This window comes from Rhinichthys klamathensis, unplaced genomic scaffold (assembly GCF_029890125.1).
Source record: "Rhinichthys klamathensis goyatoka isolate OS25496 unplaced genomic scaffold, OSU_Roscu_1.1 h1tg000510l_1, whole genome shotgun sequence".
Lineage (NCBI taxonomy): Eukaryota > Metazoa > Chordata > Actinopteri > Cypriniformes > Leuciscidae > Rhinichthys > Rhinichthys klamathensis.
In genome coordinates this window covers 316,559-331,917 of record NW_026606991.1, presented here as the reverse complement: position 1 = coordinate 331,917, position 15,359 = coordinate 316,559, and the positions used below count along the sequence as shown (strand labels likewise).

The 15,359-nt window shown below is 39.2% G+C and overlaps 1 protein-coding gene across 1 annotated transcript; it reads left to right on the top strand.

Moving 5' to 3' along the window:
* Window positions 1-518: 518 nt before the first annotated feature.
* ptk6b (PTK6 protein tyrosine kinase 6b) lies at window positions 519-15,160 on the top strand. Its single transcript, XM_056238226.1, has 8 exons — window positions 519-1,025; window positions 3,831-3,952; window positions 4,051-4,211; window positions 4,552-4,720; window positions 6,615-6,773; window positions 6,868-7,049; window positions 13,742-13,895; window positions 14,929-15,160. The coding sequence occupies exons 1-8, from the start codon at window positions 625-627 to the stop codon at window positions 15,135-15,137; spliced, it is 1,557 nt and encodes a 518-aa protein (XP_056094201.1). The 5' UTR covers window positions 519-624; the 3' UTR covers window positions 15,138-15,160.
* Window positions 15,161-15,359: the final 199 nt, after the last annotated feature.

The following is a 15,359-nucleotide window of genomic DNA, read 5'->3' as shown; positions in this document are numbered from 1 at the left end:
CAGGCGATTATTTAATCTGATGTTTTCAGATCAGAGTTTATGTTTACAAAAGAGTCACCTGCCAGTGTACGGACGGACAGGTGTCGGGACGGTGAAAACTACAGCTGTTAAGTTATAACTGTTGAGTGTCTTTAGCCTATGTGAAAGGCAGGCTGCACAAATAACTGTTTTCTACCAGGTACACGATCGTGTTACTATACTGTGGTTAACACAGGAGCCATATGACAAAAACTACCTGGGTAGGTTTCCTCATGATCGGTTTCGTAGAAATCACATCCATGTCAAAAGTCTGTTGTCTTCCAATGGATTATTCTTAAAATAACTCTTGTAAATAAAGTATTTTTTCAGTATACATGTTTCTGCAGTTTCTTGGTCATTTGTTTGCTTAATATGTAACCCGACTTTGAGATTGACCAGAAATTTTCAAGCATGCTGCTGCTGGTAAGCCTGTAAAGCACTTAACCTCAAACAATAAAGATTGCCTGTTTAGCCTACTGTGCTTGTGTCATTGTCGTCCACAGGCGTGGTTCAAATGCGGAAGGTTTCATTCTAATGTCAGTTCCCTAAACTAATAGACTCGTATGGAAATCCTCTAGAGGTGTCTCTCGGGGACCGTTTTATCTCATGGGGGAATGTTTGAGTAAAACTTGCCCATGTCTTAAGACATGTTGGGACAGAATATGCGGATCCTCAGCGGGCGATGGAGAAAACAGCATGAAAACTGACAGTGACTGTATCGAAGGACCCGGTAATACAGATACTGATCGTTACACGCAGCCTCAGCCTCAGCCACATCCACCTCCACCTCAGCCTACGAGTCCGAAGAGTGCTGTTTATACTGCTCTATGGGACTTCGAGGCACGCGACGGACAGGAGTTGTCGTTCAAATCTGGTGATATGTTCGAGATTGTCAACAATTCCGGTGACTGGTGGAGTGCGAAGAAAATCGACTCATTCGACAGTGTGACCACCGGCTTGGTTCCGTTCAATTATATGGCGCGAGCGGAATCCGTTGAGTCTCAACCGTGAGTGTCAAAGCTACTTCTGAAAAGTAGTTTGTTAACACTATTACAGATAAACAGCGCGTTTTTATTTCAGTGTAACTTGTTAACGCTGTGGTTATTTCAGCAAACAGTTTCTGGTTTCATAATAAATTAGATTTATTTGTGAATTCGACTGATGTAGATTAGAAGATTAAACTTGCAGTATAAAACTTAGTGATTCAATTATACAGATAGCGATCAGAAAACAACTGAAGTTGTCTCAGATTCTTAGAATAAAATGTGCTCAGTCTAGACTGAGTTCGAAACAAGCTCTATCTTATTTATGTAGCATTAGACACGTTCCTCTCTTTTACAGTTTTGTAATTGATGACATTCGCCCATCAATCCATGCGCTAGCCTTACTATTGGAGATTTCCCCTTCCCGACCATTTCCGAATGCATGCTGAAGCTGTCAAGGTTAAAAAAGAAATGTAATAGTACCATAAAAAATGTCATTAGGCCTACGTCGCTTAGTACTTAAGCTTTGAGTGAAGAAATGACAGAAATGTAAGTTGTTATTCACTGAAATTGTTTTCCACCAGTGAGCAGCTGTGACGGATTAAGGCCTGTTCACACCAATAACGTTAAATATAAAGATAACTCTATCGATATAATTATATTAACATGACAGTGTCACACCTTTATTTTAAGCATGCAGTTATGTCATCTGCCTCTTTAAATACTCAAGCTCTGTAAAGCGGATGGATTCTGAATGGCTGTCGATGTTTATATCATTCATCAACTGGAAATATTGCTCTGAAAGTGATTTCAACAATATCATTATCTGTGTCATATATCGTTGTAGCTGTGATGTGGACTTCCCTATTTTCGTAACTACAACGATTATTAAGACTTCTAGCCCTTGGTGTGAATGGCCCTTTACTAAGTGAACTGAAACAGTTGAATACGGTGGCCGAGACAGCTCAACGCGCTGCAACTGAAGCAAACACATGCAAATAGAGAAAAACGCGTGCAAATAGAAAAAAAAAACACATGCAAATAGAAAAACACGCGTGCAAATAGCAAAAAAAACCAACAAATTAATAAAAAAAAAACATCTTCATCAGTTTCACAACACACGTGTGCTCCAAATAAGGAAACAAAGGTTCAACAACACAACCAAATACAGAAAACAGCTGCAAATAACACAGACCACAACGGAAATGTTTCCAGGGGAACCAAATAAGTGACGAACCCGGCCGGCGAATTTTTTTTTTGCAGGGTGGTAGGGGAAGAATCATTAATATTCATTGGGGAACTCATCCGCAATTGGTTCGCTGTCACACGTCACTCAGATTGACATGGCAGGTCAAGACGGTGTCCCCGCAAAGATACAGAAGTTCGCGAAGTTCGTGAGCGGTCTCCGCACAAATCTCCCGGATTTGGATAACCAAATGTTGACAGGTATGACTTACCTTCGTGAAAGTGTCTGTTGTCACGAAGGAGACGATGTCTGCTTTCTCTATCACATCTCATTAGAGATGCGTCACGGCGAGCCAATCAGGGACGAGTTCCCCAATGAATATTAACGAGTCTTCCCCTACCACCCTGCAAAAAAAAAAATCGCACCCGGCCGAGACGTGCTTATTGCTCGTGAGCTTCCCTATGCCATACTCCCTTCGAAGGGTAGATTGCAGAGCCCTTTTGGAGTGAGCAAGGCTCTAGTGTGCTGTTAGGCAGCCGTGTGGAACGCACTTGATGAAGGGAGCAACTAAAGACAACGTGGGATGTTCCCATGACAACGCAGCACGGTGTCCATCAGCTGGTCTTACGACAGAAATATGATGCTGTTTACATAACGGATGCAAATACATTTTTATTTTTAGTTTACAAAAAAAGCTTTTAAAATATGCGTTATATATCTGTGTCTCAACTTTAAAATTTTGGACCCTACATTACCTAACATTTCTTACGAAACCTTTCTTTATGAAAATGTAATAACATGAAACAATTTGTACAGTGTAACTGATGTAACTTATAGATAAATATCTTTCTTTCATGTTTTTCTTCTTTTTTTATTTATTTATTTATTTATTTTAGTTTCCAGCTCATTGTTCTTTTCTCATTTGTATTCTGATGACATTGAACATATTGTTAATACATTTTGTACATTGTATACAAGTTGTATGTCATAAAAAATGTAATCTCTGTATGTTTTGCACAAACAAATAAATAAATAAACAAATAAATAAAGTATAATTTTAAGCTGTAAGCACCAGCACGCATAGATTTATGGATATCTATGCCAGCCGATGCCAGCACGTCCCAGCCGGGTTCGTCACTTATTTGGTTCCCCTGGAAACATTTCCGTTGTGCTCTGTGTTATTTGCAGCGCGTTTATGAATTTGGTGGTGTTGTGAGTATTTGGAGCACAGGTGTGTTGTGAAACTGATGAAGATGTTTTCTTAATTTGCAGGTGTTTTTTTTATTTGCACGCGTTTTTTCTATTTGCATGCGTTTTTTTCTATTTGCATGCGTTTTATTTTATTGGCATGTGTTTTTTTTCTATTTGCACGCGTTGTTTTCTATTTGCATGTGTTTTCTTCTATTTGCATGCGTTTTCTTCAGTTGCAGCGCGTTGAGCTCTCTCGGCCACCGTAGTTGAACGGAAGAAACTGATTAGTCTGGTTCGTGAATGAATCGTTCAGACCGTTTTGAGAATCAGTTTGGTGATTGATTCATTGAACAGATCTGATTCAAATTAATACATTAATAAACACCTGTGCTATCAATTGTACCCTAAAAGGAAAGTATACTGTACAACCCATGTGTTTTCTGTATCTTTAGGTGGTTTTTTGGAAAGATGAGCCGTTTTGAAGCATTGAGTCACCTCATGTTTGCAGGAAATAATAATGGATCCTTCCTTGTACGAATCAGTGAGACTGACAGCACAGGCTTTGTGATCTCAGGTGTGTGTTGTTTTCTGACAGTCATTAGTGAGTTTGTTACCGCATATCCTTAAAGCTGCTATTGGAGTTTGTTCTAAGTTCTGAATCTGCTCTCCTAGTGAAGACACAGGACAAAGCAAAACACTTCAAGATCTACCAGTCTGGTGGAAAGTTCTATGTGGATCCATCTCCTACATTCGCCAGTGTATTAGAGGTGGTTGAATATTATCAAACTCACCCATTCTCCACTTCAGACCAACTGAAGCGACCCTGTATTCGGGTGAGACTCTCTTTCTCTTCCCATTTTCCCCCATTCTCCTCTTATGCTTGTTTTTTGATCTCCCTTATTCTCACATTCTCTTTCAGTTTTGTCATATGAGGAAGTGATTGAAAAAGTTTCTTCATTTTTATGAGAACACCACCATTTGCATTAGATACAGTAAATATTTGCAACATCAAGAAACTCATTTTTCAGTCCTCCAGTAAACACATGCTGATGTATAAATGTAAAGCATCCAACCCAGTAAATATGGGATGTGTAGCCTATATACAGTAGCAGTAATAAAATTAATTGCATTTGTAAACTTACTTCCTGACACCAATGACTCATCTTCCTGTAGAAAAAGCCCCGGCCTGAGAATCTGCCACCCTCCACAGTCGATGAATGGGAAGTCCCTAAAGAACAACTTAACTTAGTGAAGCTGCTGGGCAGTGGCCACTTTGCTGAAGTTTACAGCGGCACGTGGAAGAATCACACTAAAGTGGCCATCAAAATCCTCAAGAACAATGGTGAGCTCATAGCTAGAGGTGATACAGAGCAGAGCTGAAAATAAGAATGTAAATGTTGCACGGCAAAATAATATATAAGGGGCCATGACACACCAATCCCACGGTCGGCAATCGACCAACGTCCGGCTAGTTTTTGCGGTGTGTTCCACATGTCAGCTGTTTTCAGCTGGAGTTCAGCATATTGAATTGTCATCGGTGAGAGATCATCGGCTGGTCAGTTTAGCGGGCGAGTCAGTGCACAAAAAAAAGCTAAAGTGATAAAAGCAGTGAGCATTCCAAATACAAGAATATGTTCATAACAACATGAGCCGCCTGGAATGAAGAAAGTGATCAGCGTGATTGGTATTCAAAATGGTTTTTGAATGATGAACATAGACTATTGATACCTGCTGATATAGACAGTTTATTTCCCTACATGCAGGCGCAAGAACGCACAAGCTGGTTGGCAGCCAGTTGTAGTCCTTTAAGTGTGTTCAAGTGCAGCTCTTCGGCCCAGCCGCAGCCAACGCGAGGCGACAACATAGTCAGCTTTCGTCTCCGCTAGTCCTTTGACATCTGCTTGGTGTGTCACAGACCTTTACAAATGCAACTTACAAGTCTTCTAGTTTCAACTCTGCCTGTTATTTTTATCCAAAAGAAATTCTGGCTGTTTTTAAATGTGAAAAGAATTCAGTTTTGTTACCTGAAAGTCTGAAGCTTTAAATGAAGAAATTACACAAACTGCAACCCTCATCTTAATCTTTTTTGTTTAAAGATAAAAACATTTTCACATCGATATTACAATCTTTGATTCAGAATGGGCAGTGTTTGTTGGAAAAATGCTGAATATGACCTTTTCATAGCTTTAAACACAAGAGTGTGTATGTATTCATGTACTTGACACTGACAGCACAAGTTAATGCAGTGGATCAAAAGAGGTTTTTGAGTGCCTTAGAATAAGATACACGTCTGGAATTAAACACTAATTAAACATAAACACATTCATAAATCTATATCAGGAAATAGAATAAACTCAAACCAGTGTTTGAACCACCTTTATCCGAGTAAAAACATTTCAAAGGTAAAGATACACAATACTCCAGACAGAACCGCAGGATCTGCTGGGAAATCTTGCTTTTGCCAGTTATAGTGTTCCGGAATTGAAGGATGACATGGATAGGCAATTTTTGGATGTAAATGGGTAATGTGACATTGGGCAAAAATCAACTGCATAATTCAAACAAAATAAATGTATCCTTATGAAGGCAACCACCTGCTTTGCAGCCTTAGGGCATGAATACCTTACAGCCAACGGTTTTAGATTGTTCATTGCACACATTACTGGTGAGGTTAATGTGAGCTAAGGCTGAACACAATGTAAGTCATACAGAATGGCAGTGATCCTCAACATTACACTGGTAAATCTGCAACTGAATACCTCGAACAGAAAAAGAAATAATGTGGAATAAATGTTGTATATACGTTGCAATACACTTTTGTCTTGTTAAATAAAATCTAAATCTAAACCTCAAAACAAGATAAATATGCTTTATGTAATGACTTCCTTCTTACACCATTGTTAAATAATTGTTCTTGTTTTAAGCATAAATCTTAACTAAATTTAATGAATATGTTTAAAACAAGAAATAAAAAAATACAAGAACATTTTCTGAAGGAGTTTGGAAAAATTAAAGGTACATCATCATGAAAAGTCTCAATATCTTATCCAATGAGGTTAATGTATCTTGTTTTAAGCATTTTTATATATTTTAGGTGAAATTGCTGATTTTCTAATAAAAACTAAATATATTTTTTATAAATAAAAAATAAATAAACATATTTGTGATAAATAAACATCATAAAAAATAATATTTGTGTCTATTTCTTTTTCTTTCTTTTCTTTTTTTTACCACAGATGCTCTGAATCAGAAGGACTTTCAGTTGGAGGTACAGATCATGAAGCGTCTGCGTCATAGGCACCTGATTTCTCTCTTTGCCGTCTGCTCTTCCTCTGCCCCGTTTTACATCATCACCGAACTAATAGAGAAGGGCGATCTGCTTAATTTCCTCAGAAGTCAGTCACTGTCCCTAGATAAGACTGATTGATGTCTTGCTGTGATTATGCTGTCTCACGTTCTCAATCTTATACATCACTCCCCATCATTCAGGTCAAGATGATATGGCATTGAACATGGAGTCTCTGATCGACATGGCAGCTCAAGTAGCAGATGGGATGGTATATTTAGAGGCACATAACAGTATTCATAGAGACCTTGCTGCAAGAAATGTCCTAGTCGGAGAGGGAAACGTCTGCAAAATTGGTGATTTTGGCCTAGCTCGAGTCATTAAGGTGAGCAAACTGATTTTTATGCTGATTTTTTTGAGGGGGGGGAGGGGCTTCACAATTAGGATCTTAAGTGATTGATATATAATGTGTGTGTGTGTGTGAATGAGATACTGTATATGTGATAGGAGAAAAGTAATCAAAAAGTATTCAGATTATATTACAATGAATGTACAGTATAATGTAATAGATTACGTTACTATTACACACTACATATGTGTGTGTGTGTGTATATATATATATATATAAACATGCATACCAACATGCAAACAAAAGCAAGTACCGGCACCTTATTTTGTCAACTTCAAGTACTGCATCCTGGAAATTACTCTTGAAATTGTTTATAGGGACATTTGCTTCCTGCTTTGTTGAAATATCAGTAGGGAACATGGTTTTGTGAATTAATATTTCTTTGGTATATATTATGAAACAGAACAATCAAATTTAACCAATCCCATGCAAGTGTATCATCCGGTCATTTGATTTCCAATTTGAAATGAAATAAGCAGAAATGAGAAAACTGCACCTTTGTTCGTTTTTTCAACAAAAAAAAAACCCGAAAAAAGAGATTTCGGCTTGATTTTTCGTTTTTTAGTTCACAGGCAAAAAAAAAACGAATATATGACTTCAAAATTCGTTTTCCACATGTGGGCGGTCATGAGACGCCCCCTTCCGCTGATTGGTCAAGTAAATCTGAGCATGTGACGTCATCAGTCGTTGCTCAGGTCTGTTCAACAAAATAATAGTCATCAACAGTAATCTACCCATTAAGGATGTAATTTGTCTTTTTGAAAACCCAAACAAATCTTTAGAATCTACTGGTAACTTCCTTATCCTTGTGGCAAACTTTTACTTTCACAAACAAAGGTTTCTTAAGAAAATTCCTTCATTTAAAAATTTCTTATGTGAAGTAAAATATTTAATCAAATCACTAAGAATAATTGATAATAGAAAATGTACTTCTTTTTTGAAGAAATATAGAGATAGTTTATGTACCATGATTAAAATCTGTTTGCTGTTTCTTTTTTCCCCCTTTTTTTTCTTCTTTTCCAAAAATTTTCTAAAATTCAGTTGGCCCAACTCATTTTAAATTGGTCAAAATTAAGTTGATCCAACTCAATTAAATTAAGTTGGCCCAACCCAATTTAAATTTTCAAAAAATAAGTTGGCCCAACTCAATAATTAATATTTAGAATAAAAAATGACCAAAATTGAGTTAGCCCAACTCAATTTAAATTGTTCAAAATTAAGTTGGCCCAACTCAATAATTAACGTTTAGAATTAAAATTTTCCAAAATTGAGTTGGCCCAACTCAATAATTAATATTTAGAATTAAAATTTTCTAAAATTAAGTTGGCCCAACTCAATACTTAATATTTAGAATTAAAATTTTCCAAAATTTAGTTGGCCCAACTCAATTTAAATTTTCTAAAATTAAGTTGGCCCAACTCAATAATTAATATTTAGAATTTAAATTTTCTAAAATTCAGTTGGCCCAACTCAATTTAAATTGGTCAAAATTAAGTCGGCCCAACTCAATTAAATTAAGTTGGCCCAACTCAATAATTAATATTTAGAATTAAAAACGACCAAAATTGAGTTAGCCCAACTCAATAATGAATATTTAGAATTAAATTTTTCCAAAAATTTAGTTAGCCCAACTCAATTAAATTAAGTTGACCCAACTCAATAATTAATATTTAGAATAAAAATGTTTCCAAAATTGAGTTGGCCCAACTCAATAATTAATATTTAGAATAAAATGTTTCCAAAATTGAGTTAGCCCAACTCAATTTAAATTGTTCAAAATGTCAAACATCTATGTCTACATAGTCTAACATCAAAATGTTAATGTCTTCTGTAGATTTTGATCTTTATAAGTTGTTATGATAGGCCTATATTTTTAATGAAAACACAATTTAAAAAAACAACTTTTTATTACCAAATATACTATTAATAAGACGCGTGACACAAAATATCCATATTATACCAAAAAAATAAAATATATTTGGAAATTGCCCTTTAAAACGAAGGCTCAGTTTGTGGTCAACCGTTCACTATTATTTTATTGAAAACAATAAAACAAAGACAAAGTCACTTATATTAAACACTTTTTCTTTTTTTTGTTAACAGAAGTTATCTCGCCCCTTTAATTGCCTCCGCTATCATCCAATCATCTGTCTCATTCTTGCGGGTCGCGGCTATGATTACAGTTTCAGTAAAATTTTATTTCACCGTCATCGGTACCCACCCTCAGCCGATTGGCATAATTACAGTATTTGCAATGACCATCCCGTGTCCAAAATGGAGCTTATACTGTCTAAAAGAAAAGTTGTGACTGCTGACTGATCTGTGCCTCACCCGCTCGGCGCTGTCTAGCACAGCACCACACAGATTTAACTGCGCACAGCTAAATAAAACAGGCTGGTGGCAGACTAATATTTAATATTTCTGATGTAAATATTTCTGTGAAACGCGTTAAGTTGCACAGAAGAAAGCCCAATCTAGGACCTGCCCTGTACAGTTTAAGAAGCGGTAGTAGAAGACTATTATTATTATTTATTTATTTTTATTAAAAAAAATTACAATAGTGCAAACACACATCTTTTAGAAATCTAAAACATTTCCAACAATGTATATATTTAACAAGTAAACTCATTCGTGCACAATCATAGCACAAAAATGGAAAGAGCTAAACAAAGAAGAAAAAAAGGGGGGGGGGGGGAAGAAACAGCAAACAGATATTAATCATGGTACATAAACTATCTCTATATTTCTTCAAAAAAGAACTACATTTTCTATTATCAATTATTCTTAGTGATTTGATTAAATATTTTACTTCACATCTTTAAAAGTAGGAATTTTCTTAAGAAACCTTTGTTTGTGAAAGTAAAAGTTTGCCACAAGGATAAGGAAGTTACCAGTAGATTCTAAAGATTTGTTTGGGTTTTCAAAAAAACAAATTACATCCAGAGAATGTCTAATTGAAGAGAATTGGCACTGTTTGGTTACTTCCGGTTTCTGGACTGGCTGCAGTAACACGTCTCTGTCCATGCGGGGGCACTCGTTGGCGAGTGCAGAATGAATGGGAGTCTATGGGGTTTCACCAAGGGGGTAATCCACCAGCCGGAAACTGAAGTCTCCCCGGGGGCCGCCATTGGTTAGCAAGCCTTCACCTGCTGTTAGCATTCCATTGACTCCCATTCATTTTGGCGTCACTTTGACAGCGAATAACTTTACATCTGAGGCGTTTAAAGACTCCATTTGTCCATTGTTTATTTCTAAAGAAACACGACAATGTATAAAAGGCTCCATTACCTTGTATCTTACGTTATGGCCCCGTAGAAGCAGTTTTTTCAAAAATAGGCTAACGATTGCGTCATAACACGCGACTCTCTGTCGCACAGTAGAGAAATGACCTTATAGACAGAAGTAGAAGCTTGCGCGCAATCGGGGGGACGTGGAGGCATAAAGTCAAGGGAGAAGCCCATAGAGAGTTGTAAAGTTGCTCCTGCTGCGAGCTCATGGACAGCTCCTACTCACGCTCTCAGTCTCTGCAAGATTCGGAAGGGAATGATTCAGATTTCTCTTGGCACAGCTACTAGAAGACGTACAACTGTGAGACAGGTTGCTCACGTCACATCTGCGTCGTCAAGCTCAGTTTGAGCCTGCGCAGTACGCTCAGCCATCAGGAAGTGAGTGCTTCTAATTGACTTCACTTTTCTCCGTTGAAGTCTATGGGGTCGCTGTGTCCATTTCTTTTTCTGTCTATGGGTTTCACCCCCAGAAATCCACTTTTCTCAGGATGTAATTTTTTGTCAAGTAATTTGAAAGTTGCATTCAAAAGGGAGGTGTAAGATAATACACTCAGCTGAAAATTGCATTTTTAAGTTCACTTATCTGTTCTAAAAATCCGTTCAAAAATGTGATGATGTCACATAATAGCAGAATGCTAGCTTGTTCCGGCCAACAACGGCCTAACCTGTAAGAAATTGAAAGGACTTAAGTACTCCTTCATTCAACTTTTGGCCTATAATCTATATTGAACTTGCGGAATCAACAATAAAATCTATGTTGATTCAACGACAAGCAGGAGAAAGAGATACATTTAGCCGTCTAGCTCCATAGACTCCCATTCATTCTGCACTCGCCCGCGATCACCTCCAGTGGAATTCTAATGGAACTGCAACCAATATGATACACAATGGGGCTAATAGGAAGTGCCAAGGCTCTCCGTTAGACAGGCTCTGTTAGATCCTTAATGGGTAGATTACCGTTGAGGACTATTATTTTGTTGAACAGACCTGAGCGACGACTGATGACGTCACATGCTCAGATTTACTTGACTAATCAGCGGAAGGGGGCGTCTCATGACCGCCCACATGTGGAAAACGAATTAATAATAATAATAAATAATATGTTTATTTTATATAGCGCCTTTCAGAGTACTCAAGGTCGCTTTACAATAAAGTACAAATAAACCTGACAGAAACATGACATAGAACAAAAAATAAATTGAGATCGTGGTACCTAAACATAGAAATCAAGGGAAACAAATAGCAAAAAGATAAGATAAACGTTTTTAGGTGAGTTTTGAAATCGTGTAATGATGAAAGGTCGCGGATGTGTTGGGGAATAGAAATCCAGAGAGTTGGGGCAGCAGTACAAAAAGCCCTTCCACCAAATGATGATAGTTTGTGCCTTGGGATCGAATTGATTCTTACTTGGACTGGTTGTTAAAGATCCCTAACTTTCAGCACAACAATTGAATGGGGATGTCATCTTGGGTGGGGTGAACTTTGGCACAGAACTCACGGTGCCACCAGTGCGACACATCTTCAGTTGTGTGCCCGACCTCATTGGGTTTCGGCCACTTATCACAAGACACCCTCCGCCGGGGTTGGCCCACCACGGGTTGATCAGACCCGGGTGTGTGTCGCACGGTGGTGGCGCCATGCGATCATTTGGCAGCCCATGTTGCGTGACTTGCGTCCCTACGTTTCAGCCACAGCCAGTGACTGCTCCGTTCCGCTGCAGTGGCAAGTTCTTTGATTGCCCTCTGTAGGGACTGCCCTCTGATCCCTACTTCCTTCAAGAGCCTTGCGGTAGAGCTGGCCACAAAACCCCTGCATCCCACCTCCACTGGCCACACCTTCACATTCCAGCCCCGCCCCTCTGCTTTAGCTGCTAAGTTGGCATATCGCAGCCTCTTCCGTTCGAATGCCTCATCAATGGCATCCTCCCATAGGACAGTCATTTCAACAATGAAGACACACCGGCAGGACTTGGACCAGAGGACAAGGTCTAGGCGCAGGTTGGTTGCTGCAATTTCGGGTGGGAAGTTGAGCCTCTGGTTAAGGTCTACTCGCATTTCCCAATCCCGGGCTGCGTTCAGTGGGCCAGAGTTTGGGAGTGATGGCTTAGACCCCTGTTTCTCTCCTTCCCGCATGAAGGTTGTTCTCCGTGGGATGGTAGTCTGGGCATTTAGAGGCGTGGCGTTGGTGATTACCCTCTTGTTCTCAAGTTCGGCAGCCAAGCACCTCAGCACTTGGTTGTGGCGCCAGGTGTACCTTCCTTGAGTTAGGCTGGTCTTGCATTCCACCAGGATGTGTTTAAGGGTTGCTGGGGCTGCACACAGGGGACAGGCTGGGTCCTCTCCATACCAGATATGTAGGTTGGTTGGGGAGGGCAGGACATCGTAAGTAGCTCTGATGATGAAACTTAGCCTATTAGCCTCCATGCCCCACATCTCACTCCATGTGATTTTTCTCCTCTCCACGCCATCCCACTTCATCCAGCGGCCTTGCTGGGCTTGGGAGACAGCCTTGGCACACCTGGCTGCTTCCTCTTGGTGGCGCACCTCCTCCACCACCATGTGCCGCCGTTCGGTTAGAGTAGCCTTTTGCCATGTGGGTGTTACTGCTTCCAATCCAAGGCCCCCTCTGCCATTTTGGACATGCCCCACTATATCTCGGTGTCTGAGGGCAGCCTTTGCCGCCGCAACCGCAACCGCTGCCACCGGCTTCCATTTCCTCCCCGTTGCTAGGGTAGGAGCAGCACCTCTGATGACTGGATCCCGGGATTTTGTCAGAGTCATTTCCAGCCTTGATTTGGCACATTTGTACTCCTCCACCAGGCTTGAGATTGGCAGGGAGAGGGCTCCGTTGCCATACAGGCCGATGCTGGTAAGGCATCTCGGCAGTCCAAGCCACTTCCTCACTTGTGCATTCACTAATCTCTCCAGTCGAATGGCATGGGATAGTGTGACCTCATAGATAGAAATTGGCCACATGAGACGGGTCAGCAGCCCAAACTGAAAGCACCACAGCTTCAGCTTCAGAGCAGTGTTGTTGATCTTCTTGAGGCCGCTGATTGTATCCTGCCTGAGTTGCTCCACCTGCTTCGAGTCTTTGAGTTCTGCGCTATACTAGCGGCCGAGGCTTTTGATGGGCTTCTCCAGAACTGTTGGTATTGGCTCGTTGTTGACCTGGAACCTCTCATTGGTAATTTTTTCAATGTTTTTTTGAAAAAATTAAAACACGAATAAAGGTGCCGTTTTCTCATTTCTGCTTATTTCATTTCAAAGTGGAAATCAAATGATTTGATAATACACTGACCCAAGAGCGATTTTACAATCATTTTTAAGTGCTCTTCAGCGCATGCATTTGTTCTATGAAGTTGTCTTTTAACATGTCTAGGAGCCTGTTTATATATCTGATGACAAGAAAATACCATATAAATGGACCGCACCTGAGGCTATCAGTCATGGCCGTTACTCAACTAAATCTGATGTCTGGTCATTTGGGATTCTCCTTTATGAGATTGTCACACATGGAGCCATCCCTTACCCAGGTCAGTTTTAACATGCTAATTGTGGTATCATGTTTTCGTTTTTTTTTTAGTTTAAGACAGAATATTTATAATTTATATTTATAGTTTTTTTTGTAGATTTTGAGCTAGGCCCTATATGGCTTTTCATAATGTTTTGTCAGACTAGTGAAATGAAAGCCTACAAATAGACTTTTAAGTGTTTATTTTATTGCACTTTATCTATTTGCATATGTAGATTTAAGTTACAATACAAATAAAGGGGCGTTTTCTTCATTTGTATTGCGAGTTTTTTCGCATGCGCTGAGGAAGAAAGCCAGAAGCTGAGTCATTTTATTCCTAAAAAGATGGAAAAAAATTCCTCCTGGCTGTTGACAATATTTTCTGATTTATGGAGTGATAAAAAAAAATCCCTTCTGTATAAACCTTAAGAAGTCAACAAGAATTCAGATTTCTGTTCTAGAAAAATTTGTGAATATTTAATTAGATAATGCCTCATTTGCATATTCAAACATAACATTGAAAATGTATGTACGGTATACTGTCCTTGTCCAGAAAGGAAATAGAGACATCATCAAAGTAGTCCATGTGACATCAGTGGGTTAGTTAGAATGTTTTGATGCATTGAAAATACATTTTGGTCCAAAAATAACAAAAACTACGACTTTATTCAGCATTGTATTGTCTTCCGGTTCTGTTGTCAAGCGCGTTCACGAGTCCGCAGTGACGCTGATGACGTAAGACGCTGCTGACGTGTATATCTGGTGTGTCCGTGTATTCGGGATCAAATAAATATGGCTGGGCAAAATAATGCAAGTCTTCCTCTGTGTCGAAATCCTTAGACATTTTTGCGAAGATTGTTTTGTTTACAGCGTGCGTCTCCCTCAGACTGTAAACGAAGCTCGGGCGCACTGATAACACGTCAGCAGCGTCTTACGTCAGCAGCGTCATTGAACACGGATTGACAACAGAACCGGAAGACAATACAATCATTTTTGGGTGAACTAACCCTGTAACATTTGAGTCTGTATATTCAAGCCATTATCTTCTTTTATAGGTGTTCACAATGCTGAGGTGTATGATCTCGTCACAAGACAACACTATAGAATGCCTTCACCAGCCAATTGTCCACAGATCATTTATAACATCATGCGATCTTGCTGGAGAGCAGAACCAGAGGACCGTCCCACTTTTGAGAATCTGAAGCATGAACTAAACAACTATCAAGACAGCGTCTGTAGTTATTCGGGTAAACTGCACAGTTAGGTTCCACTCCTTGCAAACATCCTGAGGCCTTAAAGTCTTAGAAACAATTGCAACAGACAGATGCAACGTAAAATCATCTTTGAATTATCCTTGATGGATTAGATGGACTGTTGATTAGTCCAACCAATCAGTTTTCAGATAATGAGGAAGATGTGCACATGAAGCACTTTTTGGGAGCACTAAGGGCAAATAATAATGTATTTGTGTTTAGACTTATAGCAG

Excerpts from the sequence above, each read along its gene's own strand:
- ptk6b (XM_056238226.1), top strand. The coding sequence starts at position 625 with ATGGGGGAATGTTTGAGTAAAACTTGCCCATGTCTTAAGACATGTTGG. Across the intron at positions 6,774-6,867 it reads TCTGCTTAATTTCCTCAGAA|GTCAAGATGATATGGCATTG; the intron begins GTCAGTCACTGT and ends CCCATCATTCAG. Across the intron at positions 13,896-14,928 it reads TGGAGCCATCCCTTACCCAG|GTGTTCACAATGCTGAGGTG; the intron begins GTCAGTTTTAAC and ends CTTCTTTTATAG.